The sequence below is a fragment of the Ovis aries genome, chromosome 16 (assembly GCF_016772045.2).
Source record: "Ovis aries strain OAR_USU_Benz2616 breed Rambouillet chromosome 16, ARS-UI_Ramb_v3.0, whole genome shotgun sequence".
Classification (NCBI taxonomy): Eukaryota; Metazoa; Chordata; class Mammalia; order Artiodactyla; family Bovidae; genus Ovis; species Ovis aries.
In genome coordinates this window covers 28,865,151-28,892,835 of record NC_056069.1, presented here as the reverse complement: position 1 = coordinate 28,892,835, position 27,685 = coordinate 28,865,151, and the positions used below count along the sequence as shown (strand labels likewise).

The following is a 27,685-nucleotide window of genomic DNA, read 5'->3' as shown; positions in this document are numbered from 1 at the left end:
CTGTTAGCTGGAAAGATGAGCAGAATTTCCCAAGGTATCTAAATATATTAACGTGGCATAATTTTCCTACTTCAGCTTTTCTGCTTGCTTTGTATTTTTAGTCAATTTACAATTGGTCATTTTTAGTTAATCCATTCATTTCCATGAGGTTACTTAATGGAAGCATTCCATTTTTTAACCTAACAGTGGTGAAATAATTTTCTGGAGGTTCCCCAGAGAGACTCTGAAAAGTCAAAACTCAACTTTAATTTCCTGAGTACCTTTTCTGCTTAAAGTTACTGAACTTAATTTTCTTTGCTAGGAAAAATAGCAAACACTGACACTTAAAATTTCAATTTACTACATAAATATTTCAGATTATTTTACGTTGGACAGCAATTTTTCTGCCTGAGAACCATTTTAGTCTAAATAATGGTGGCAAAATAGAAGAATACACACTGCATATGAGCTACGAATTGTATGGGGATTTGTATATATCTAGTCACAAATGCATTTGAATTGGATTTAGTCAAAAAGCGGGTCTGACTAATTTTTCATTGAATTCAAATCGTTCAGATTAACTAAGTGAACTGCTTGGTTGCAATCATATAGATACCACCCAAGATCATTTTGTCAAATTAATAATTAACTAAACCAAAACAAATGCCTGGCTCGTGGCTCTGAGACAAGAATATGATGAAACCTGCCATTACTTAAATGATGTAGTCTATTCAGTAAAACTTTTGTGGATACTTCACACGTTTTATGCAAAACAGTGCTGCAACAAACAGAGAAGCTTCCAAGTCACACTTCATGTGTATTATTCATACTAGTAATATTTTAACGTTAGTTAAGATGCCATATAAAGCATAATTTTTCACCATCTCAATTTTATTATAATTTTTTCACCCAGAATATCATACAAATTTCTATAAAGTATTTTTTCAAATAACTGAACTTCTCTTTTTCAAGCATTAATCCCCTAGGTCACCAAGACTGTGGGATCTTCACCACCATCCCAAACCCTCCCTCTTTGCCTGTAATTGTTCTGATCCCTGCTGCACTGTGAGCTGGGGGACAGTGGACTCATAAGCATGAAGGATCCCCAGCAGGTTTCACATATTGTCTTCAACCTAACCTGGTATCCTGCTGTATGATACCAATATTCCATTGAAAGCCACTGACAACTTTTCATGTCTATTCAGATTTCGTTTGACTTGGTTAAAGTGAGTTTTATAAAATAATTTAGTTATACACGCAATAGAAAGCCTAAGGCACTGGCGACAACATAGAACAACTTTAATATTTCTTGATTTCAGACAAAGGCATTAGTATTATAAACCACTAATGATGCTTTTTGAGATATTTAGCCAGCCATGGATACCACCATGAAACACAGAAGCATGCCTACAGCAGTGAGACATCATGTCTATGTGAACCTTAATCCTACAACATCAACAACAGCTGTAACTTAAGAAATCCAAAACCCACAGCTTAAAATAAAAAATGCTCTCTAGGAAGTCTAAGAATCACTTTAGCTTAATGTGGGAGAACAGTGGAGATGAGTGGAATGAGACTGAGAAATTTGCTTCGGTGGAGATGGAGATGGGCAAGTGTATGGTTTTATTTCTTTGCCTTCAACCAATGTTTTCATAGGAAAAGTATGTTTTCCTTGTGGTAACTGCACAGTAACCATCATTAACAGAGGTAGAAAGTGCTAATTTCCCCTTGATAACACTTCTTTTCAATATGACTGAATTGAATAAACTTTACAGGGAATTATTACAAACACTTCACCTAGTAAACATGATTGGGGAAAAAACCTTTTTAAGACAAATGGCAAAGCTTTGTATTTAATGAATTCTTTGGTAATAAACAGGTCTTGAGTGACATTCACTCTGTGTACTATTTGGTTTTGCTGGTGTCGTTCTGCGTGTCCCTTAAGGACTGGAATGAAATTAATTATCCTGGGTTATAGCTCATAGCACAAACTTAATATAATTTACCTTGCTTTAGTGCAAAATATAGAATGAAAATATATCTGTAGATCTGAAATTGCATATATTATTTACAAAGCTACTACTGAGCATTTTACATAAACTTTTCATCCTTTTAAAAGTAAAAAATGTCACACGTTCTTAACAAGAAGCAGAAATAAAGCTGAAATGCAAACTCTCTGTATGTCTTCCTGTGACTCCTGACATGATGTTTGTCACTCACTGGCCCACGGATTCCTGAGTTACATAAAGCATAATGAAACATAATTAGTACATCCTGGTTATTCTGGAACAACTTATTATAATTTTAGCAAAGCAAAAATTTCTGGAAGGAGGTGATCCAAAATTGCTAAACCAAACAGTTGCTAAATACTCAAGAGAAAAATGATGAAATATGGAAATTTTGATCCTCATCAGTAAAGAAAATAAACTAATATTGATTCATTCACAGACTAGATGTATAGGAATATATGAGAATAAAATAGGAGAATCCAGAAAAACGGAGAAAAAAATAAGACTCCATAAAAAGTTATAAAATAACTTGGCCTGTGGTGACAGAAGAAAAAATATACATCTACAGTGCAACCAAGTCACTTTTAGATTGGTTGTTACATGTTCTCTGGTGGAAAAAGGATGCCATTTAATTATTGTGTAACGAGTATATTCTCCTATAATATCCAAGCACATAGTGGATGACTAGGTCTTTCATGAAACTAAAATAAAGGAGATGGATTAACAGGCTGTGTGTGCATATTGAATTTTACGTTTTTTTTTAGAAGGTAAGCATTTGGAAGCAACTTACATTTTTTCTGTGCCTAGGGCCGCTGTTTTCTATACCATTGCTATCATCCAATTTCCTGTATAGAGAACAAACAAGAAAATTACTATACATTTACACTGCATCAGACTAAGTCAGTACACGATCTATATCATGGCCATCAAGTTAAAATATGAGGTCAATAGAGAGAGGATTTATTCTTGCTAAAAATGGTGTTTTACTCATAATGTTGATTTTATTTGCATGCCATTGCTTGGAGAGGAACCATTGCCACAGATGAGTGACAAAGTCCTGTTTATTTTATGCAGAGAGAATTGCTTTTCCCCAAGAGTGAGTGAAGGCTTCAGTATATGGCCTAACATATGTTGCTTTGACCCATCAAGATAATAGCCAATCTGGAGGTCAGCCAGTACGTAGATAAAGGTGCTATAATCCGACATGTTTATACACTGAATTAGAGGTTAAGCATGGCTCTTTGTCTCCTCAAAGTGCATCAGAATAAGACCACAACATGGGCTCCAGATTCTTAAGACAAGAAAGACTAAACTAGGTTACAAGGGTACATAATTAATACCCTTCTAGATCTTATGGGCAAGCTTGAGCTTATTAAACTAGTCTCACCAGATAATAAATTGAACCATATAATCAGTTACATCAAAACTGGGAGAAGGAGTTATAGGTAAAATTGTGTGGATTAAATATCTTGGTGGATTAGATAAATGAATGAGCTCTTCATTGAACTGACTAGCTTGTTATACTCTTGAAATGACTAGCTTGTTATACTCTTAGTGCTATTTTTTAAAGTCATTTAAAAAATCATTCATTCTGTGAATGGCTGGTATCTAAAAACATATATAAGCATCAAATATAAAATATATTGATAAACAATATTCTCTTTAAAGACAAATTTATCTCCTAAACTAAAAATTCTAAAAAAAGCATTAGTGAGAGGCTTCTCTAAATGAGTCCAAGTGCCCTTCATACTTGTATTAAATCTAAAGATACCAACAAAACCTAAAGATGAGAAATGTGACTGCAGGGGAATGGAGGGGAGCACTTTGGAGGCTGAGCTGGGAGAACAAAAGAATCCAGGCAAGGGTATAACTGTTTCAAATATCTGAATAATCGTCATGTTTTTCATGATTCCAAGTGTAAGAAAGATAATCAGCACATGCAAACCAGAAACATAAAATGTTCAAATTAATGTGAACAAGTTCTCCAGAAAGAGGTTCACATCCTTTCAATCATAAGAGTCTGATTCTAAGATTAACATTTTTTTTTCCTTATCTGGGGTTATAGAACTCCTGATATAATTATTTTATGCCCTTACTTTAGATGCTTTGTCCTATTGATTTGAGTGAACTGAGTAAAAATAACTATTTGAATAATATCTATGAATATACGCATGACAACTATCCACTCTATCTTGCTATTTAACTGTGGTTATAGCGCTCACACCTCAGAGCTCGTCTTGACTGACAAAGATAAATTATAAGTGTCCATTTGGTAGTTGCTCAGGCTTCCCTTTTCCTAGGTTTCCTTTGGCTGCTTTACTCTGATCTCATTTTCCAGACCCTGGCTCTATTACTTGAACTTCAAACCCAGTTTTGGGCAACTCCCTCAGCCCAGTGGAGCTGGGCACCACTCTCAGTTCCCTGGCATGGTGGAACCAACAGCTCCCACTGTCACCAAACCAAATGACATCACTGGTCATTTTCTTTCCAATTCTCCTCCAGCTCAGCTCAACTCTAAACAAAGGGGACTGTAAAAGAAATAGTGACACAATTTGTGTTCTCAGAAAAATAATAACAAATAGAATCCTAGGTCAGTGATTTTCAACATGACAGAGAATCAGAATCAGTGATGGAGACTTTAAAGAAATACAGATACTCAGGCATAGAAGGCATTCAGTAACCGAAGCTTATGCTAAGCACTTTTACACAGAGTAAGTCTTTTAATCCCAAAACCTATGTGGTAATGTCATTAAACCCATTTTGTTGAAGAGAAAACAGAAGTACAGCAAGGTGTTGCAGACAGGTAAATGCCACTTTTCACCACAAATGGACATGTGCAGAAAATCACACACAATATACTCTTGTACCTTTTTCTCTCTAACTGCAAACATTTTATTTAATTTCATATTTATCTGTATTTTATTCAAGGGAAAATTATTCTATAAAAAATAATACTTACAGCTGTTCACCTTGTTCGATTTCTTTCCCATCATCTGTGTAACAAAAGAAGAACTTAACTGTAAGGCTGGTTTATTATTCTTGTGGAACATGTATGCTCAATCCTACTTTCCCCTGAATTCTAATCCCTGACTGCCCACGCTGTTTTCCTGCTCTGCGATGAGAGGTGACAGCTGCACGTCTGTCATGTCCACTCCTTCCCTGCTCTCCTGACTTGCCAGCTTTTATCAAGCAAAACACTGGCTTTCCAGATGGCTCGGCGCATAAGGAATCCACCTGCAGTGCAGGAGACACGGAAGACACGGGTTCAATCCCTGGGTGGGGAAGAGCCCCTGGAGAAGGAAATGGCAGTCTGCTCCAGTATTCTTGCCTAGAAAATCCCATCGACAGAGGAACCTGGCTGGTTACAGGCCATGGGGTCGCAAAGCATCAGACATGACTAAACACAAGGTACATGCTGAGGTATAACTGACAAAAATTGATCAAGCCTCGTCTAGTGCCTGGGATCGTCAAAAACAGGACTGACTGACTTGTAATTATTAAAGTTACTAAACAGCACCAAATAGGAAAAAATACAGAATGCAAGAACAATTTTCCTAGCGGGCCAGTGGTTTCTCAGTCTGTAAACCATCAGGAACAGGCCATGAAAACAGATCTGGCAGGCAATGTCTCTTTTATGAGAATTCAAAAATGTTTGATAAAACATTTTAAAAAATGAGTTATCTAAGTGAAAGGATAACTGCTTATCTTTGAGATCTTTTCTATTAAGTTACCACAGAATTTTCTAATATTCTAGTACCAAAGCATGTTATCACTTAATTGGTGTGCTGGTACCAGTAACACCAAAGAAGGGGGGATAAAAGGCATATTTTAGCACTAAAGCTTCTTAGGAAGTTGAAAAAAGAAGTCCATCAATATAATCTCCTAGCTCACAGTCATCACTGATATTAACGTAAATACCACTACAAATAACAAAAGTTATGGTTTTTTTCCCCAAAACTCTAAAGCCACTGTAATGTAGTAAGTCGTAACATGAGAATGTTATCTAAAAAAGGAAATCTTACCTGAGGGCTTCTTTTTCTTTTGAGTATACATTTCAAAAAGCAGAATAATAGCCACTAAGAGAACAACCTCGGCAGCTATTGCACAAAATGCTTTAAGGGGTACCAAATAGCTGAGCACGACGAGTTCAACGTGTCCTTCACTCTCCCCTAACTCGAATATTGCATGGCACCAGTAGGTTCCCTGATCGTCCTCTGAAAGTTGCGTTATCTTCAGCCTTGTTTCATTAGCATGTTTTCCACTGATCACATACTTATCATTCACTGGAACACCAATAGGAACCTAATATAAGGAGACATTAAAATCCATTCCTGTCATATTCCATAAAAAAAAATATGTCCTGACTGATCTAGTTTTGAGTGAAAGCTACAAGACAGTACCAAGAAAACAGCTTAGTAGCAAAAGGGCATATTGAAATTTGTGAGAAGTTATACATAACAGCCTTGTCTAACTCAATGAAACTATGAGCCATGCTGTGTAGGACTACCCAAGATGGACGGGTCATGGCGTAGAGTTCTGAACAAAACATGGTCCACTGGAGAAGGGAATGGCAAAACACTTCGGTATTCTTGCCTTGAGAACCCCATGAACAGTATGAAAAGGCAAGAAGATAGGACACTGAAAGATAAACTCCCCAGGTCAGTAGGTGCCAAATATGCTACTGGAGATCAGTGGAGAAATAACTCCAAAAAGAATGAAGGGACGGAGCCAAAGCAAAAACAACACCCAGTTGTGGATATGACTGGTAATGGAAGTAAAATCCGATGCTGTAAAGAGCAATATTACACAGGAAATTGGAATGTTAGGTACATGAATCAAGGCAATTGGAAGTGGCCAAACAGGAGATGGCAAGAGTGAACACCAACATTATAGGAATCAGTGAACTAAAATGGACTAGAATGGATGAATTTAACTCAGATGATCATTATATCTACTACTGTGGGCAAGAATTCCTTCGAAGAAATGGAGTAGCCATCATAGTATACAAAACAGTCTGGAATGCAGTACTTGGATTCAGTCAGAAAAATGACAGAATGATCTCTGCTCGTTTCCAAGGCAAACCGTTCAATATCACAGTAATCGAAGTCTATGCCCTAATCAGTAATGCTGAAGAAACTGAAGTTGAATGGCTCTATGAAGACCTACAAGACCTTTTAGAACTAACACCAAAAAAAGAGGTCCATTTCATTATAGGTGACTGGAATGCAATAGTAGGAAGTCAAGAAATACCTGAAGTAACAGGCAAATTTGGCCTTGGAGTACAAAATGAAGCAGGTCAAAGGTTAACAGAGTTTTGCCAAAGAACACACTGTCATAGCAAACACCCTCTTCCAACAACACAAGAGAAGACTCTACACATGGACATCGCCAGATGGCCAATACTGAAATCAGATTGACTATATCATCTGCAGCCAAAGATGGAGAAGCTCTACACAGTCAGCAAAAACAAGACTGGGAGCTGACTGTGACTCAGATCATGAACTCCTTATTGCCAAATTCAGACTTAAATGAAGAAAGCAGGGAAAACCACTAGACCATTCAGGTGTGACCTGAATCAAATCCCTTACAATTATACAGTGGAAGTGACAAATAGATTTAAGGGATTAGATCTGATAGAGAGCCTGAAGAACTACGGACGGAGGTTCATGACACTGTACAGGAGGCAGTGGTCAAGACCATCTCCAAGAATAAGAAATGCAAAAATGCAAAATGGTTGCCTAAGGAGGTCTTAAAAATCGCTGTAAAAAGAAGAGAAGCTAAAAGCAAAGGAGAAAAGGAAATATATACCCATTGGAATGCAGAGTTCCAAATAACAAGGGAGGATAAGAAAGCCTTTCTCAACGATCAGTGCAAAGAAACAGAGGGAAACAACAGAATGGGAAAGACAAGAGATCTCTTCAAGAAAATTAGAGATGCCAAGAGAACGTTTCTTGCAAAGATGGGCACAATAAAGGACAGAAATGGTATGGACCTAACAGAAGCAGAAGATATTAAGAAGAGGTGGAAAGAATATGCAGAAGAACTATGCAAAAAAGTTATTCATGACCCAGATAACCACGATAGTGCGATCACTCACCTAGAGCCAGAAATCCTGGAATGCAAAGTCAGGGGGCATTAGGAAGCATCACTAGAACAAAGCTAGTGGAGGTGATGGAATTCCAGTTGAGCTATTTCAAATCTTAAAAGATGATGCTGTGAAAGTGCTGCACTCAATATGCCAGCAAATTTGGAAAACTCAGCAGTGGCCACAGGACTGGAAAAGGTCAGTTTTCATGCCAATCCCAAAGAAAGGCAATGCCAAAGAATGCTCAAACTACTACACAACTGCACTCATCTCACACACAGGCAAAGTAATGCTCAAAATTCTCCAAGTCAGGCTTCAACAGTACATTAACTGTGAACTTATCGATGTTCAAGCTGGATTTAGAAAAGGCAGAGGAACCAGAGATCAAATTGCCAATATCCACTGGATCATAAAAAAAGCAAGGGAGTTCCAGAAAAACATCTACTTCTGCTTTATTGACTATGCCAAAGCCTTTGACTGTGTGCATCACAACAACCTGTGAAAAATTCTGAAAGAGACGAGAATACCAGACCAGCTTACCTACTCTTGAGAAACATGTATGCAGGTTAAGAAGAAAGTGTTAGAACCAGACATGGAACAACAGACTGGTTCCAAATCGGGAAAGGAGTATGTCAAGGCTGTATATTGTCACCCTGCTTATTTAACTTATATGCAGAGTACATCATGAGAAATGCTGGACTGGATGAAGCACAAGCTTGAATTAAGATTGCCAGGAGGAATATATACAACCTGAGATATGCAGGTAACACCACCCTTATGGCAGAAAGTAAAGAAGAAATAAAGAGCCTCTTGATAAAGTAAAAGAGGAGTGAAAAAGTTGGCTTAAAGCTCAACATTCAGAAAACTAAGATCACGGCATCCAGTCCCACCACTCATGGCAAATAGATGGGGAAACAATGCAAACAGTGACAGACTTTATTTTGGGGGGCTCCAAAATCACTGCCAATGTTGACTGCAGCCATGAAATTAAAAGATGCTTGCTCCTTGGAAGAAAAGCTATGACCAACCTAGACAGCATATCAAAAGCAGAGACATTACTTTGCCAACAATGGTCCATTTAGTCAAAGCTAAGGTTTTTCCAGTAGTCATGTATGGATATTAGAGTTGGACTATAAAGAAAGCTGAGCACCAAAGAATTGATGCTTTTGAACTGTGGTGTTGGAGAAGACTCTTGAAAGTCCCTTTTGGACTGCAAGGAGATTCAACCTGTCCATCCTAAAGGAGATCAGTCCTGAATATTCATTGAAAGGACTGATGCTGAAGCTGAAATTCCAGTATTTTGGCCACTTGATGCGAAGAACTGACTCAACTGAAAGACCCTGACTCTGGGAAAGATCGAAGGCAGGAGGATGGATTGAAACCATCCATCCAGGCTTCATGTCAGAATACCTGGCTAGTTGTTCAAAGTACTTCCTCCTTCACAAGTGCAGGCATACACGCATTAAATCAACTATTAAGTTGATTAAGCTATTAAACTGATCATTCCTATTAAGGAAGCTCCCTGGTTCTTGACACTGGGAGTTCCTCAGACTGGAACAGACATCTTCAGGCCTTTAAAGCTGATGTAGAAGGACTAGCAGATCTTCCTGAGAGCCTGGTAAGCAAGGTGGTCTGTATACTTTCTGTCTTTTCAAAGCTGTATTTCTCTTTCAATCAAGTCAGTTTCTGGAATTCACTGGGTTTTCTTCAGTCTTTTAAGATCCATACCAAGCTATTTGGGGGTTGATTTATTTAATCTATTTAAATTAAATTTTACTCGTAGGCCATTTGCTGCCTTCATTGCTCTATTATTCAACTGCAGTGATCAATAAATGCTAATCCGAATACAAGTATTCCGGGAGATTATCTGATGAAGAACTGTGAGTTTATTATTTGCCAAAAAATTATACCAACCAGGCTCTCTGTGCACAGCTTTGCCTGTAATCTTGTTACAAAGGTACTCTCTAACTCAGGGCTGATAAATCAAAGCACCTCATGTTTAGTAGGCACCCCACGTTGAGTCTGATGCAGATGGTTCATGTACATTTTGAAAAAACACTTGACCTAAAGTTTTGACTTGTACTCTCTTTGCTGCACTTTTCTTATATCCTAATATGATCCATGCTTGGGGCTAAATTGAGAGACACTTAGTAAAATGGAAAGAAGCACAGACTGTACTCTCGAAGTTCAACATAATTAGATTTGGCTATTTTTTGTCTAGTATGACATATGCGGGCTTTCCAGGTAGCTTAGCTGGTAAAGAATCCACCTGCAATGCAGGAGACCCTGGTTCAATTCCTAGGTCCAGAAGTTCCCCTGGAGAAGGGATAGGCTACTCCAGTATTCTTGGGCTTCCCTGGTGGTTCAGATGGTAAAGAATATGCCTGGAATGCAGGAGACCTGGATTCAATTCCTGGATGGGAAGATCCCCTGGAGAGGTCATGGCAACCCACTCTAGTATTCTTGCCTGGAGAATCCCATGGACAGAGGAGTCTGGCGGGCTACAGTCTATGAGGTTGCAAAGAGTCAGACAGGACTGAGCACTTGTCAGCAGCAGCGTGTTTTTCTTAATATCAGGTCTTTGAAAAGCCATTCATTTTTTAGTAGGAATTTAAAGTATCTGGCTTCCCCTAGGTCCCTGGAGGCATAAAAGAGGTCAATGACACTAAAAGAACCCAAAACCTAAGTTTAAGTTACCTAATTTTCATTCTTTCCTTAAATGTTGCCAATATATTGCATTCTATCACAAATGTTTCTAGAGACAGAAGCAGGAAAAGATAACTTCCTTTTTTTCAAGTTACTTTCATGAAATGATAAGGAAAAAAAAAGAATAATTTTTGTTGGGATTATACCTAAGCTTATCAACTAAAAATGAATTTTAACTTTCAGTGAATTTAAATAAGTTGCTAAATATAAAACAAAGTACCAGCTAATGAAACATTGGGAGTATCCATTGGAAAAGACTCTGATGCTGGGAGGGACTGGGGGCAGGATGAGAAGGGGACGACCGAGGATGAGATGGCTGGATGGCATCACAGACTTGATGGATATGAGTCTGAGTGAACTCCGGGAGATGGTGATGGACAGAGAGGCCTGGCGTGCTGCGATTCATGGGGTCGCAAAGAGTCGGACACGACTGAGCAACTAAACTGAACTGAACTGAACTGAGATGTATAATGTAAAGTGCTAAAAACATCAAACAACTCCATTCATCACTGTTCTTTCTCCATGATCATGTATTTAAGAATAAGAGAAGAAGTAATAGTCCTAAGAACTTTGAGTATAATACAATCTTATTACTTATCAAATAAATGTGTTTATTTTATAAGTAAAAGAAACATTATCTTACCTGTACACTCCCATTGCCACTGTACCAGGTCCAATTTAAAGGAAGACAATCTTGACATTTACATATCAAAACAACTGTATCCCCCACGTAAGTGATCAGTGGTTTGTTTTTTCCATTAATTTCAGGAACTAAGGAAAATGTATAAATATACATATTACTAAAAAAGTCTGAATGGCAGGATGTATTCAAGTTGAATATAATTTATCCTTTTATTTTTTCATTTATATATGATTTTCTTTCTGTAGTTTTAGTTCTATATAAAATGAATCAATGCCCAGTAGTTACCATGGACGGTTGTAGTACGTAGGTAGTGCAACGTAATTGGCCAGTAGTACAGAAAGAGAAGAAAGGTCTTCTATTATGAGCCTAATAACAGTTATAAATATTGTAATAAACTGTTACATACTTTGGATACGAAATAAACTTCATGTTTTTCAAGTCTATTTTTTCATCCCACCTACTAAATTACTTTAGAACAAATATTTCTCTTAAAGTTTACCCTTAGATGGCACTTAAGTAAGGAGACAAAATTTTTAGGATTTAAAATTCTTAGTTCATACAAATTTATGAAAAGGGTTGGAGAAGCTGAGAAGATGAGGAATGAACAAAGGAAATTTAAGAGAGAAAAGGAAAATGAGATGAAAAATTCATGTGGTTTTGCTAAAAAAAAAAAACCCAAAAAACTAATAGTCACTGTGATAATCTACTTCATAAAGTTAGAAGCAGATGCCATTATTAATAGCCCAAAATTGAGTACTGAATTTAGAAAAATTAATTAAGGCTATGAATAACTTGGTATGTGTGTGCTAAGTCACTTCAGTTGGGTCCGACTCTTTGCAACCCTATGAACTCTAGCCCTCCAGGCTCCTCTGTCCGTGGGATTCTCCAGGCAATACTGGAGTTGGTTGCCATTTCCTTCTTCAGAATAATTTGGTAAGAAAATTAAAACAGACCAACATAAGCAAAGCAATAAAGATCAACCAGTAGCCTCCATGATGAAATCAATTCCTTCTGATGGACCTCAAGGGATATATTAGAGAATATACATTTATACTGGAGATAGAAACTTATCAACAAAGATGACTTTTGTTGATATCTTTTCTTTTACTAATTTTAGCAGGTTTTGTGTTTTGGTTTTCCTTTTTGTTGGTTTGCTAGCAGAGAGTGTTTGACATTATGTGTACATTTTAATAATATTATGTTGACAAATTTTATAGATATTATTTGCTATTCATTTGTTATCCTATTTTTATATTTTATTTTGGGAGGGTCAGGGTGGAAAATGGAAAGATCAATTTTAGTTGCTAAAATTAAGTTTCCAGATTAAACACATTTTCTAAATGCTCTTGGCTTTCTACTACCCAAGGATAACTGAGCATTTTATGGATATGTGAATTATAAAGATGAGGAAGGGCAAAACAATCATAACTAGAAAAGAAATTCTGACTTCTATATCCACTTGTATGGGCCTCCCTGGTGGCTCAGATGGTAAAGAATCTGTCTGCAGTGCAGGAGACCAGGGTTCGATCCCTGAATCGGGACGATCCCCGGGAGAAGGGAATGCCAACCCACTCCAGTATTCTTGCCTAGAGAACTCCATGGACAGAGAAGCCTGGAGGGCTACAGTCTATGGGGTTGCAAAGAGCCAGACACAACTGAATGACTAACACACACACACACACACACACACACACACACACACACACTCTCCTCAACGTAACCACTTGTATAGGGGATAAAAATAGGGTTGGATTTCTTCACAGTCTCTCTTTAGGTGATTAACATTATTGTGATGAATGTGGGAAGTCTTCCATTTTCCTTATGGTTTCACATGGGGCTAAATACAACTGCACACATCATCCTCTCCTTCATCAGTAAACCTGCCCAGCATAGTACTGAATGAGGTACTGCTAAAAATAAAGAGATGCAAATGAGAAAGACATATCACCAGTGCAAATATTCCAGAAATCTTAAGATGGCAGAGCAATCTGTAAGTCAATGATTACTATACCTATTATTACCAAGGAAACCTGTTTTGACAAGATGGAATGATGTACAATTTTACATTAACCACGTGTGAACTGCCAATCATAATTTGTAATCACCCCCACTAACAGTTTATGAGCACCTAGTAAGGTACCACTAGGGCGCTCCTGAGGAAGGAGAGACGTGGAACCCATGTAACTGTTGTGACTGAGGTCATCCCAGTCACAAGAAACTGGTGAGCTGACCTTGCCAGAGAATATTCTGAGCACTCCTTCTGAGAGCCTCCTCGTGTCCCATATTCCCTTTTGGTAGCCATGAGTCTGAGGGACTTTAAGGGAAATGTAGTCATTACTTGTCCATTTCAAAGATCATGAGTGTTTGAATTAGTCAGCACAACGTGATGGTGACGCGACAGACATGAGCTCTAGGTCCAGGAAATATCTGAGTTAGAATTACAGTTTCAATGTCACTAGTGCTGAGGACACAGGTAGATTATGCCCTCCCCTACAGTGTTACTGCAAAGAACCAAGTACAGGAGCACAATATATAACACTGCTCGGTGTAGAGCAGTTGTTTTGCTTTAGTTGCTAAGTCGTGTCCACCTCTTTTGCAACTCCATGGAATGTAGCCACCCAGGCTCCTCTGTCTATGGGATTTCTCAGGCAACAATAATCGGAATGGGTTTCCATTTCCTTCTCCAAGGCATCTTGCTGACCCAGCGATCAAATCCATGTCTCCTGCACTGGCCGGCAGATTCTTTACCGCTGAGCCACCAGGAAAGCCCTTGGTGTAGAGTGAACACCACGGAATTCAAACTTTTGCTGTGTCCAGGTGCTGGTACTGCTCTTCTTAACAGAGCTTCTTATAATTTATAACGCCCATGGCCTTCCTGCATTCGCCAGCTTAGTGGCGTGGATTATTAGTGTGTGCAGGAATGATTTCTAGGCTGTGTGGAAGACAGAAGAAATAAAACACAGAATGAAAGGAGAACTGGAGATTCATCTGAATTCATTTCAGAACTTTAAGAGTGTATAAGAACACCCCTGAATGAGGAAAAGCATCCAAACTGAGTCTTTTACAGAACAACCAACTCATCTGAGAAAGGTGATTAAAAGGGATTAAAATGATGGAAAATAAAAAATGAATTCACAGGGGACAAGGCCCAGAAGAATGAAGAAACAGTAGCTTTGAGATGCTGGTGGTGGTACCAATTCATCCTTTAATAATATATATATTTAAAAAGTTTGCTGTGAAGCTGTAAAACAAATTCTACCACTTAAAAAACTCATTCAAGTCCTTGGCTAACACAGATGAATGAGTTTGTTTGTTTAAGAATTACAATTTAAGTATAAATTAGAACAATTTAAATCAGGGGACCTAATTACCTCTCCTTACCATGAAAAGAAATGAAATTGGTTAAAAGTTAAAAAGAAATTATTGTTTCCAGAGCTATGTTGTATATGGAGCAGAAAGAATAAATGGAATAATAACTTTACATATTATTATAAAACCTAAGAATATAAAGGAAATGGCCCATTCAACACATACTGAATTTAACAAGGCAGAATAAAGCAAGTAATACTTTGATACCATGAGCGAAATTTTTAAATACTATACACGTGTCTTTTTATAATAAAAGTAAAGAGGGTATCTCTCACGTAAGTGTTCTTACTAGATCAAGTTATTTTTTTTTATCCAGTTCAATTTCCTCAGTCTTGGGCTACCCCTTCAGGGCCATTTGTAGATCCAGACAGCACTCTAATAGAAGAACCCATACAAGAAAACCAGGAGCAAAGCTAGCACCCAAGAGAAGACTGACTATACATATTGACATGAACATGAGAACGGTATGTTAAGTTCCTGAAAAATAAGACAATAACTTTAAACGTCACAATGTTAAAAGGTTTAATTTAGCTTGAACCACAGAACATATTTTGTTTCATTTTTCTTATGGTAGAGCCCGTTTCCTCAGGAGGCACTGGAGAAGAAAACAGAAGTCTGGGGAGGGGCTGGACTGAATTCCCTGGTGACCTCAGTATTAAATTCCCAACTCTCATTCAACCCTCCAGTTTTTCAGTCCTAGACGGGGGGTGAGTTCTGGATGGGTCATATTCCAGGGCACAGATTGGGCCTTGTTTTCTAGGGCTAGGAATCTGGAGGTATAAATAACTCAGCCTCATACTCAGCATGTGTTTTTCTGGTTTCGGAGGGTCTCTCCTCCTGTCTGAGGAAATAAGTATCAAACTGAGCTTGGACTGTGAAAGCATAGGTGACTCTGCTTTGGTTTAAGGTTAGTAAGACCTAAGTGAGAAAAAAGAAGTCACCTAAGGATTTCAGCAAGGTCTGTAGCCACGTCTGGCCGATAATGAGATGTTATTTTTCTTTGGTGTCTCTTTTCTTTTTTTTTTTTTAAATTAATTTATTTATTTGGTGTCTCTTTTCTGTGTGTATTTCCATGTTTGAGATTTTGTTGTGAAGAGGAATGACTGCACCAGGTAAGAATGGAGTTATTCTTGGATATCCTGACAAAACACTATCAACTCAGTAGCACCTTTTAATCGGACTCCATTCCAATATTCCCAAGAGCTGACGTGGCTTTACTACTAAATGGAGTATGAGAACACAGAAGCACTTTGAGGGATAAAGCCCTACCTGGAAAGATCAACTCTACTTTTGGAGAGGCCTCAGTTAAAAGACTGGCTTCCCTGGTGGCTGAGGGTTAAAGAATCTGCCTGCCAATGCAGGAGACATAGGTTCAATCCCTGGGTCGAAAAGATTCCTTGGAGAAGAAAATGGCAACCCACTCCAGTATTGTTGCCTGGAAAATCCCATGGAGAGGAACCTGGCAGGCTATAGTCCATGGAATTGCAAAGAATCAGACACGACTGAGTGACTAAGAAACCAAATACCGGCAGATTAAGTAGTTTTGAGCTTGGCTAACATATGGATTCTTTTCTGAAGCCACAAGGTTCCTTCCAAACCTCAGATGGAACAGAGCCACCCTTCTTGAGCTCCACATGCAGAGGCACAACGTGTAGATATCTGGCACCGCTTTTTCATAGTGTAGCTCTGATACAGTTGTTTCTAGAGCCAGGCTAGGCTCACCTTAAAACAAGCACTGCTTTGAAGACAGACTGTGAAACTGGTTTGGTTGAGCACCAGGTAGGGACACAGTTTCTGCTTTCCCAGCTTGTGGATCTCCCAGACACCTATCCTGCTTCTCAATTTCAGCATGCTTCTTTTTGGAAATTAATCAGGCCATGCTTCAGCATGGGAATGTGTGTTGAACTATGAGCAAAATATTGAAATTCACTCACAAGCTAAGAATCAAAAGTGGAAGACAGGTAACATTTGAGATGGCAAAAGATACATTGGTCTGCAGTGAGCCTCTAAGAGGCACAGGCTTGGGAGGCACAACTGGTAGCTGACGGGTGCTTTTCAAGAAAATCCTGGGTATTTTATGAGGTTTGGGTGAGGAACACATGGGTATGCTATGAAAGCATCCCAGGTTAAATGTTGCTGCTGCTGCTGCTAAGTAGCTTCAGTCGTGTCCAACTGTGCGAGCCCATAGACAGCAGCCCACCAGGCTCTCCCATCCCTGGGATTCTCCAGGCAAGAGTACTGGAGTGGGTTGCCATTTCCTTCTCCAATGCATGAAAGTGAAGTCACTCAGTTGTATCTGACTCTTCGCGACCCCATGGACTGCAGCCTACCAGGCTCCTCCCTCCATGGGATTTTCCAGGCAAGAGTACTGGAGTGGGGTGCCATTGCCTTCTCCGAGGTTAAATGTTAACTGCAGATAACTGACAGTGACTGAGGGATACCACAGGGAAACAAAACTCACATTCTGTATTCTTTGCATCTCTTCTGTTTCCTTGATGATACCCTAAACTAAAAGCCAAATGACATTAATCACTGCTCTGATATGCTTTCTTTGACTGATAAGAGTGATGTGCATCAAAATTAGAAAAGGCACTATACTCAAGGAACACTGATTTGTTCAAACTTCTCCAGAGGTAACAGATGATTCTGGGTTTCTGCTTATGTTTAGAAATATTTACAAATAGAAGGGCAGTGTTAGAGCATTCTAATATGTCCTGTTGGCTTTATGGAACTCTGGATAAAGTAGGACACACACTCTTTGGGTTGAAAGAATTCAAATTTTAAGACAGTAAATTTGCTGACTGAGATGTGTCAAGGAAGGTAAGGTCTAGGAACTACTTAGTGGAAGTGAAAGCCCTATGGAGTTGTAAGCTTAGAGATTTCTATTTGCATATTTGTGAACTATAAAACATCAGCCTGTGTCACTTTTGGCTCAAGGATGTTTAGGTGTTATTGAATTAGAAAAAGATTCTCCCATGTAGTCAAAGCCAGCTAACTAGCATTCTATTAATACACTATACACTTCTATCAATACACTTTTTGAAGCTGAAGTTCCAACTGTTTCTATTATTCTGTTCTTCCCTACTTTGACTGGTTGGATGCTCCCAGGTGAGGACAGATGGCTGGGAGAAGAGAGGTTTCTTGGTACTATCAAAATGTCACTGTGTCTTCTAAGTTCTTTGTCCTATATTCTGCATCTTGGTACTAAGAGATTTTAACAGATTGTTATTATAGAAACTTTCCGTATCCACTTTAGAATATTTTACCTTCTACTGAAAAACATGGTAGACCATCATGGACATATTAGCAGTTGCAAGGTAATCACTGACATATTAGCAGTTGCAAGCTTCAGGTGTGACCTTTGCTTTCTCCCTGTGCTGTCACCAACAGACAAACACACAAACTCAGCAGGTTTTTTCACAACATACTCATCAGGGATGTTCAGGTTTTTTAAAATCTTGTAGTATAGTCAAAGATGGAGAAGATCTATAGAGTTAGTAAAAACAAGACTTGGAGCTGACTGTGGCTCAGATCATGAGCTCCTTATTGAAAAATTCAGGCTTAAATTGAAGAAAGTAGGGAAAAACACTAGGGCCATTCAGGGATGAGCTGAATCAAATCCCTTTGATGCTGGGAGGGATTGGGGGCAGGAGAAGAAGGGGACGACAGAGGATGCGATGGCTGGATGGCATCACTGACTCGATGGACACGAGTCTGAGTGAACTCCGGGAGTTGGTGATGGACAGGGAGGCCTGGCGTGCTGTGATTCATGGGGTCGCAAAGAGTCGGACACGACTGAGCGACTGAACTGAACTGATGACTATACAGTGGAGGTGACAAATAGGTTCAAGGGATTAGATCTGGTAGACAGAGAGCCTGAAGAACTATGGATGGAGGTTTTAACACTCTACAGGAGGCAGTGACCAAAACCATCCCAAAGAAAAAGAAATGCAAAAAGGCAAAATGGCTGTCTGAGGAGGCCTGACAAATAACTGAGGAAAGAAGAGAAGTGAAAGGCAAAGGAATAAGGTCAAAGATATATCCATCTGAATGCAGAGTTCCAAAGAACAGCAAGGAAAAATAAGAAGGGCTTCTTAAACGAACAATGCAAAGAAACAGAGGAAAACAGTAGAATGGGAAAGATGGGAGATCTCTCTTCAAGAGCACAGAGATCTCAAGGGAATATTTCATCCAAGGATGGGCATGATAAAGGACAGAAACAGTAAGAACCTAACAAAGCAAAAAAGATTAAGAACAGGTGGCAAGAATACACAAAAGAACTATACAGATAAGGTCTTAATGACCCAGATAACCAGGAAGGTATAGTCACTCACCTACAGCCTGACATCCTGGAGTCTGAAGTCAAGTGGGACTTAGCAGAAATTACTAATTTTAATTGGAAAATACCTTGATGCTTAGAAAGACTGAAGGCAAAAGGAGAAGGAAGCAGCGGAAGGTGAGATGGTGAGATGGCATCACCAACTCAATGTACATGAATTTGACCAAACTCCAGGAGACAGTGGAGGACAAAGGAGCCTGATATCCTGCAGTCTGTGGGGTCACAAAGAGTTGGACACGATTTACTGACTGAAAAACAACAGTAATAAATCAACCAATTCCCATAAAAGGAGAAAGAGGGACTTTGCTGATAAACTGTTTGGCGGTCTCAGGCGCACGCACTCCAGTTGACTCATGTAGTCAACAGCAGAATTTGGGGAGGGGTGCTCAATTAGAGGATAAAATAGGCTCAAATAGAGGATAAAACGGCCTTTTCATCTACACTCAATTGAAAAGATAATCTTTCTTAGGAAAAGTCATAAGCAATCCACATGGAAAAAAAGAAATACAGGATATTTATAAAAATATACACTAGTCTAGAAGCCTCACAAGATCTAAACAACTATAATATGAATTATTCTGCAAATGCTATTAAATTATGCTCAAATAATTCCTCCAAGTAATAGTCACCTTAAATAAACAGAATTATTTTATCAGCAAGAATCTGGAAGGGCCCAAATTATTAATTATATAAAATCTTTAAGATATAGGACACACTTAAAAGTTACACTGTTAAGTGGGCATTTAAAACTAATAAACTGAAAATAAATTGTTTCAAGAAAACTATCAAAAGCAAAAAAAGTAAGTATTCAGTGGCTCCTTGTATTCCTCAAGCACTTGATTTCAAACCGAGACCTTGTGTAGGTGCTTCTAACAAAAGCCAGCATCAACCTAGTTACTCAAAATAGATATAAATTAAGAGGCCTTCTTTAAGACTGGCATTAACTTTATTAAAGTGTTAGTCACTCAGTCGTGTCTGACTCTTTGCTACCCCATGGACTGTAGCCTACCAGGCTCGTCTGTGTGTGGAATTCTCCATGCAAGAATACTGGAGTGGGTAGCCATTCTCTTCTCCAGGGGATCTTCCTAACCCTGGGATCAAACCAGGGTCTTCTGTATTGCAGGCATATTCTTTACTGTCTGAGCCACCAGGGAAGTCCCCAAAACATGGTACATTGAAAATGAAAATGCTTCTTTTCACATTAGAGGCCAGAATGATCAGTTCCAAGCAGTAATGTAATTTATTATGAGTACTAATAACAAAAAATGAATTTAATATTTAAACTTTGAACAGGTATGACAATACATACTTCTAGAAATCGGTACTATTTAGAGGAAGAGAAAAAGCAATTTTTTAAATTGAATCTCCTGGAGGCACTTTGAGCCTCAAGATTTGATAGGCATTTCCTCAAGACCTCTAGCCTTTCTTTATGCGTTTAAAGGAGACACAATAAATTGTTTACTAGGGTTGTGTGTGTGTCCACATGTTAAGTATCTGTTAGCTCATTAGAATGGTTGCAGAGGGCAGAGAAAAAGACTGGGGAAAGAAAGGAAAAGAGAAGGGAAGAGAAGAAATAAGGGAAGGAAATTTATACGATGTTTCTAACATTCACTAGGTTAAATTAGGCAAATGGAGGAAAGATGGTTAAAAGAGAACATCCATGATCAAAATAATCAAAAGATGATAACAGATTCTGCCTTTGCAAAGACCAAAGTGCATAAATACAGGATTTATTCTATTTATTCAGTAGGAACATATACAAAACCACCTGAAGGAAATGAGTCTGCGTGCAGAGGGACTACAGGGAGGCATGAATGAGGGGATGATCTGAAATCATGGCAATGATGGAGCAGGCCATCCTGCTATTGATGGGACTCTGGGGACAGTACATTTTGTCAGAGCAGCTAGCCAGATTTCACAATCTTTAGGAAACGCAAAAAAAACACAATTTCTCATGTGTCCTGGGAAATTAACATGAAACAAAGCCCAAAACATGGCAACAGACTGCATTCCCCAATTACCATCAGGGACAGTGACATTCACTAAGCTGTTAATATCATAAAATATGGTTTTTTTGTGACGATAATTACCCAATTTGAACAACTAGTCTATATTATGAGATTAAGACCCTTAAAGTTTGGTTTCATGGTGGTAAGAGTAAAATACTTTGACTTTTTTTTCCCATGGAGGACAGCTATGGATTACACTCTAGGGTTTGGCCTTATTTGATTAAAACAAAACCAGGCAACCTTTATGCACCCCCTTATTATTTTTAAGTGCTGCATTCAATATGCCAACAAATTTGGAAAACTCAGCAGTGGCCACAGGACTGGAAAAGGTCAGTTTTCATTCCAATCCCAAAGAAAGGCAATGCCAAAGAATGCTCAAACTACCACACAACTGCACTACCACCCATGCTAGTAAAGTAATGCTCAAAATTCTCCAAGCCAGGCTTCAACAATATGTAAACCATGAACTTCCTACTGTTCAAACTGGTTTTAGAAAAGGCAGAGGAACCAGAGATCAAATTGCCAACATCCGCTGGATCATGGAAAAAGCAAGAGAGTTCCAGAAAAACATCTATTTCTGCTTTATTGACTATGCCAAAGCTTTCGGCTGTGTGGATCACAATAAACTGTGGACAATTCTTCAAGAGATTGGAATATCAGACCACCAGACCTGCCTCTTGAGAAATCCGTATGCAGGTCAGGAAGCAACAGTTAGAACTGGACATGGAACAACAGACTGGTTCCAAATAGGAAAAGGAGTACGTCAAGGCTGTATATTGTCACCCTACTTATTTAACTTATATGCAGAGTACATCATGAGAAACGCTGGACTGGATGAAACACAAGCTAGAATCAAGATTGCTGGGAGAAATATCAATCACCTCAGATATGCAGATGACACCACCGTTATGGTAGAAAGTGAAGAGGAACTAAAAAGCCTCTTGATGAAAGTGAAAGAGGAGAGTGAAAAAGTTGGCTTAAAGCTCAACATTCAGAAAACGAAGATCATGGCATCCAGTCCCATCACTTCATGGGAAATAGATGGGGAAACAGTGGAAACAGTGTCCGACTTTATCTTTTTGGGCTCCAAAATCACTGCAGATGGTGACTGCAGCCATGAAATTAAAAGACGCTTACTCCTTGGAAGAAAAGTTATGACCAACCTAGATAGCATATTCAAAAGCAGAGACGTTACTTTGCCAACTAAGGTCCGTCTAGTCAAGGCTATGGTTTTCCAGTAGTCATGTATGGATGTGAGAGTTAGACTGTGAAGAAGGCTGAGCGCTGAAGAATTGATGCTTTTGAACTGTGGTGTTGGAGAAGACTCTTGAGAGCCCCTTGGACTGCAAGGAGATCCAACCAGTCCATTCTGAAGGAGATCAACCCTGGGATTTCTTTGGAAGGAATGATGCTAAAGCTGAAGCTCCAGTACTTTGGCTACCTCATGCGAAGAGGCTACCTCATTGGAAAAGACTGATGCTGGGAGGTATTAGGGGCAGGAGGAGAAGGGGACGACAGAGGATGAGATGGCTGGATGGCATCACGGACTCGATGGACGTGAGTCTGAGTGAACTCCAGGAGATGGTGATGGACAGGGAGGCCTGGCGTGCTACGATTCAGGGGGTCACAAAGAGTTGGACACGACTGAGCGACTGAACTGAACTGAACTGAAAATCTCAAGTCCTAGAGCCACTGATACAGAACAACAAAAGCGTAATCTCACAGGTTAGGAGTGCAGTAACTCAGACACCCAGAAGAATATTATGAAAGCTCTGAGTTTAGAGAGCTAAATAAATAAATAAATTCAAAAGAGTGCTACAAGAAATGTAGAAATAACCTGGCAGCCTAGTCTTTCAAACTAAAACCTGTTATTTTCAACTGGGAAGGCACTGGGAAACTCCATTTTCAACATCACCACTTATAACCCCACGGAAAGTATATGATGACTTTCTTAGTATTGTAATAATCATTTTAAAATGTGAGGATTCAGAATTCTCCGAGTATAATGCTAGAGTACTTAAAGTTATTACTCTATAAATGATTAGTACTGACCTTTCAAATTAAATGTGCCCCTTTGTTGCTTTTTCTCTCCAAAGAAACAAGAATAGCTTCCCATCTGTTTGCTGTTAATGACGGCGACCCTAAAGATAATTTATGTTATTAATACAGGCTTAGTTCTCAAAAATGCTTCTTAATGAAAACGAAAAGACTCAGCCATTAATCAAGATTTTTAAAAAAGAAACAATTCTGTAAATGTGCAAATTAGAGTATTAGCATAACATTCACGTGACAGAAAAGGAAAGAATGCTCAGTCAGCAAAAGTATCTAGAATTTAACTGATTTCATCCAGCCACACGGGTTAAAATTTTATATACTCACCTATATTGGGTATATAGGATACTTCCCGTTGCATTGACGAGATAATTATCCTCAAGTAGTTTATCACCTTTTTTCCAAGTCACATTTACTGCATTCAAATTTCCAGATGGTGTGAATTGGCATGTGAGTTCTACATTAGAAGGTCTTTCTAAAGTGATATTTTTTTCTGCTGGCATATTGGGGCGTTCTACTAGCCACAAAATAAAACAAACAAAAACGGATGTAAAAGTTACATTTAAGGAAAATTCAACATATAAAAAATTTTAATAATCAACAATAGTGCTACAGCTACAGTTACCTAATGTAACATTCCTTTGAAGCATTATTCCTCTGTCAACACAGATTTGGTTCCCTTTATTATTTTCTTTCATAGGCATAGCTGGAAAGAAAAAGGTTTGTTGCAACAGTAATAGAATCACAAAAGCCTAATTCTAAGATCTTAATCTACTCGAACTCTTGCTAGCTGACAAGGATATAGGGGGAAAGAGTTCTATTTAAAGAAGTGCCATATGCTCTTGATGGGGTAGAAACAGTACAACTGTAAAAGCAAAAACTAGTGGGAACAGAAAGGAGTGACTGTTTCAATTCCTTTTACTGATCATGTTACTGGTAGTTACTACAAGAATGTTTTGTGAATATACTTTGTATAATATACTAATTCTCTCACTCCCAGCTTTCTTAAATCCTTAAGAACTTGTAAGAATGGGATAAAGATGCAGTTGTGAGACAGAAGAATTTAAATAAACATCCTGCAATTCTGAGTTTTCACTGCATTTGAAATACCAGTACAAAGCCATTAGGTGATATATCTATATATAAATAGGAAGATGTAAACATTTATATATATATAAATATGTATATAACTTATATATATACATATAAGTATATATATTATTACATTAAGTATACATTATTACATTAAGTATATATATATATACTTAAATATATATATATAAGTTATATGTAAGTGTGCCAACTTATTTTAAATTTTGAACAGTGGTAAATTAAAAAAATTCAAGTAGGCACACTGCTCTTTCTATACTAATTGTACCACTGGTAACCAAATAATAAAGAAGGATAACTTTCTCCTTATAGAATTCCAATGAATAAATGCAGAAATCATAGGAACAGGCATTTTGCATCAACTGCTACAATCATCTCAAAAACAGAATTGTGTGTCTGCTGAGGAAGAACATCCTACTACCTATGAATTAAGTTTGTCCAAAAAAAAAAAAAAAAGTAAAGTGGAAGGGAGCCCTAAAACTAAGTCTCTCAATCCAATTGCTAGTTTTTGGGAAATACAGAGAATAGGAAAACATTTTAAAACATGCATTTTTTAAAAAAGCAAAATAAATTATAGTATTTAGGGATGTACACCTAAGTGATAAAACAATTTTAAAAAGCAAGGAAAAGACTATACAAAAATCAGAACAGTGATGCTTACTTGTACTGGGAAGGAAAGGGCTGGGTTTGGGAGAGGACATTGCTTTATAGAAACACATTTTTCCATCTCATGTTCAATAGTATAGTATCATTAAAAGCATAATGCAGAGCCATAATGTAGAAAGAAAAAAACTGAATTTAAAACAGCAAAACATCACTCTTAATTACATTTAAAACTTTACAAAAATGCTTCCTTAAGCAAGGGCTAGGTGCAAAGTTTTTCAAATAGTGAAGTACAGCTAGTGTGAAGTGCTTTGCGAGCGAGCACATGCTTGAAATGACTACCCATGTAATTCTAAAACTGCTGAATTGAATTTTATGCCCAAAAAGCAAAACAAAACAAAACTCCTAGGTATAGAAAGATCTTAACGAAATTCAATTATACAGGAGAAAAAAATATGAGTCAGGTAAAACTGAAGGGATTTATACGTTTCAGCAGATGTACATGCACAAATTATACTAGGTACCAGTAACAGGAGAAAATGTTTCTAGATCTGATGTATTTGGTCCTGAGCTTCTGTTTTCTGTAAATTTTCCTCGCTCTAGGACAGCTATAAATCTTAGTCCTGTCTGTCAAAGAAATCTACTTCTTCCTAAGAGTCTCTGTCTTCACCCACACCCTCATTTCAATACAGAATATTCCATCTTACCACATTACAGAAAGTGCTTTCTCTTGGGTTAAAAATGGCCTATTTAACCTGATGACTTCTTTTCCAAGCTCATGTTTTGTCTGATGTCTTTGAAATATCAGATGTTGCCAGAGACTACCTCTGTGTGCTTACTCTCTCAGTCATATCCAGCTCTTTGTGACCCTATGAACTGTAGCCCACCAGGCTCCTCTGTCCATGGGGATTCTTCAAGCAAGAATACTGGAGTGGACTGCCATGCCCTCCTCCAGGGGATCTTCCCAACTCAGGGATCAAAACCAAGTCTCCCACATTGCAGGTGGATTCTTTACCATCTGAATCACCAGGGAAGCCCACTTCTCAAAATTCCCTCTGTGTGCTCAGTAGCTAAGTCATGTCCAACTCTTTGGGACCTCATGGTCTGTAGCCCACCAGGCTCCTCTGTCCATGGGATTCTCCAGGCAAGAATACTGGAATGAGTTGCTATTTCCTTCTCCATGGGATCTTTCTGACCCAAGGATTGAACCAGTGTCTCCTGTATTGGCAGGAGGATACTTTACCACTGAGCCATCTGGGAAACCTGAAATTCCCTTAACTTTGCTCCTGTTTCACAATCCTAACGTTGTAAAAATGTGTACGTTAATTCTTCCAACCACCCCTAAATATTGATCTCTAGTCTTTTTACTTTTCAATTTGACCTTCCCATGTTGGACTCAACTATTATTTCTAACATCCTTTATTTGTAAAACTGTTGGCTCCATTCAAGACTTTCTTCCTGACCTCCAGGCCCACAGCTCCAGCTGTCTACTGAGCATCTAAATCTAGATATCCCAAATGTTCTTCAAACTCAAAAGGGCCAAGGGAGATGCATTAGCCTTCTCTTCTCCTGACCTCTAAGAAAATCACATCCAGCAGAATTCAGTTGATTTTTATCTCTGAAATGTCAGATTTGCCCAGTTGTCTCTAACCCCCCCTTACTTAGGGGCTTTGATGAGATTGAGAACACACTACCCCAAAATATGGCACCTTGGTATACTAACTATCTTAAGCTGAAGGAGTTTGTGAAAACAGCAGAAGCAGGAAGGTTACTGGCATTCCCCTTGCCCACCTCTCTTGAAATAGCTCATAAAACCCCAATGCAGAGGTGCCCTCTCTGTACCTGGGGGAAAGGAGCATCTTTATCTCCAAAGACAAAGGGACACATAGAAGAATTCTAGCAAGAGGATTTTCTAAATTTCTCCCAGTTTATTACATGTATCTCATACTCTCTATCATATTCTCCTACAACTATTCACTTTTCATCAAGCCTAGCATAAAAATTTGCAGATTTAACTGTTTCCTTGGGTCTTCATTTCCTTATGAAGGATGTGTGTCACATAAAACTTACATTAAATCAATTTCATGCTTTTCTACTATTAATCTATTTTTTCAGTTTAATTTTCAGACTCAGTCAGGGACCCCCTAAGAGGGTCCAGGAACACCTTCTCCTCCCCTACACTTTCATTATCTTTCACCAGGACCAGAAAAATGACTTCCTAACTTTTCTTGACTAGAGTTCCTCTTCTTCTACTTCTTCTCTATAACAACAAAGTTGTCCTTCTAAAGCAAAACTTGGATTATTTATCTGCTCTGATTAGATACCTTTCATCTGCCAAAAAAAAGGGGGGGTATTCTTTTTCTTTTAATCATAGAAGGGACACTTACCATGAGACCTACCATCTCATCTGTAGGCACACTGTTGTATAGTAGAACTGACTCATCTTGCATAACTGAAACTCAGTACATTTGACTAATACCGCCCCATTTCCCCCTCCCACAAGCCCCTGGCGACTACCACTATATTCTTTGCTTCCATGAAAGTGTCAGTCACTCACTTGTGTCTGACTCTTTGTGATCCCATGGATTGAAGCCCACCATGTTCCTATGTCCATGGAATTCTCCAGGCAAGAATCTGGAGGTGGGTAGCCATTCTCTTCTCCAGGGGATCTTCTCAACTTAGGGCTCAAACCTGGGTCTCCTGCATTACAGGTGGATTCTTTACCATCTGAGCCACTAGGGAAGCCCTTGCTTCTTTGAATTTGACTATTTTGGATACCAC

The 27,685-nt window shown here is 38.5% G+C and overlaps 1 protein-coding gene across 4 annotated transcripts in view; it reads right to left on the bottom strand.

The window, feature by feature from the left end:
* Positions 1-1,261: 1,261 nt before the first annotated feature.
* The window catches only part of EMB (embigin), a 58,976-nt gene continuing 32,552 nt past the window's right edge, over positions 1,262-27,685 (bottom strand). The window contains exons 4-11 of one of the 4 annotated variants that reach the window (XM_012096956.3): positions 23,817-23,897; positions 23,519-23,708; positions 23,192-23,280; positions 11,423-11,550; positions 6,011-6,290; positions 4,948-4,981; positions 2,779-2,833; positions 1,262-2,213 (exon numbers count right to left, since the gene is read on the bottom strand). In XM_012096956.3, coding sequence (XP_011952346.1) covers positions 2,196-2,213; positions 2,779-2,833; positions 4,948-4,981; positions 6,011-6,290; positions 11,423-11,550; positions 23,192-23,280; positions 23,519-23,708; positions 23,817-23,897 — 875 coding nt within the window. In that variant the 3' untranslated portion in view covers positions 1,262-2,195. The remainder of the gene's footprint in view (positions 2,214-2,778; positions 2,834-4,947; positions 4,982-6,010; positions 6,291-11,422; positions 11,551-23,191; positions 23,281-23,518; positions 23,709-23,816; positions 23,898-27,685) is intronic. The other 3 variants (XM_012096957.3, XM_012096959.3, XM_004017005.4) reach the window with 3 other exon arrangements.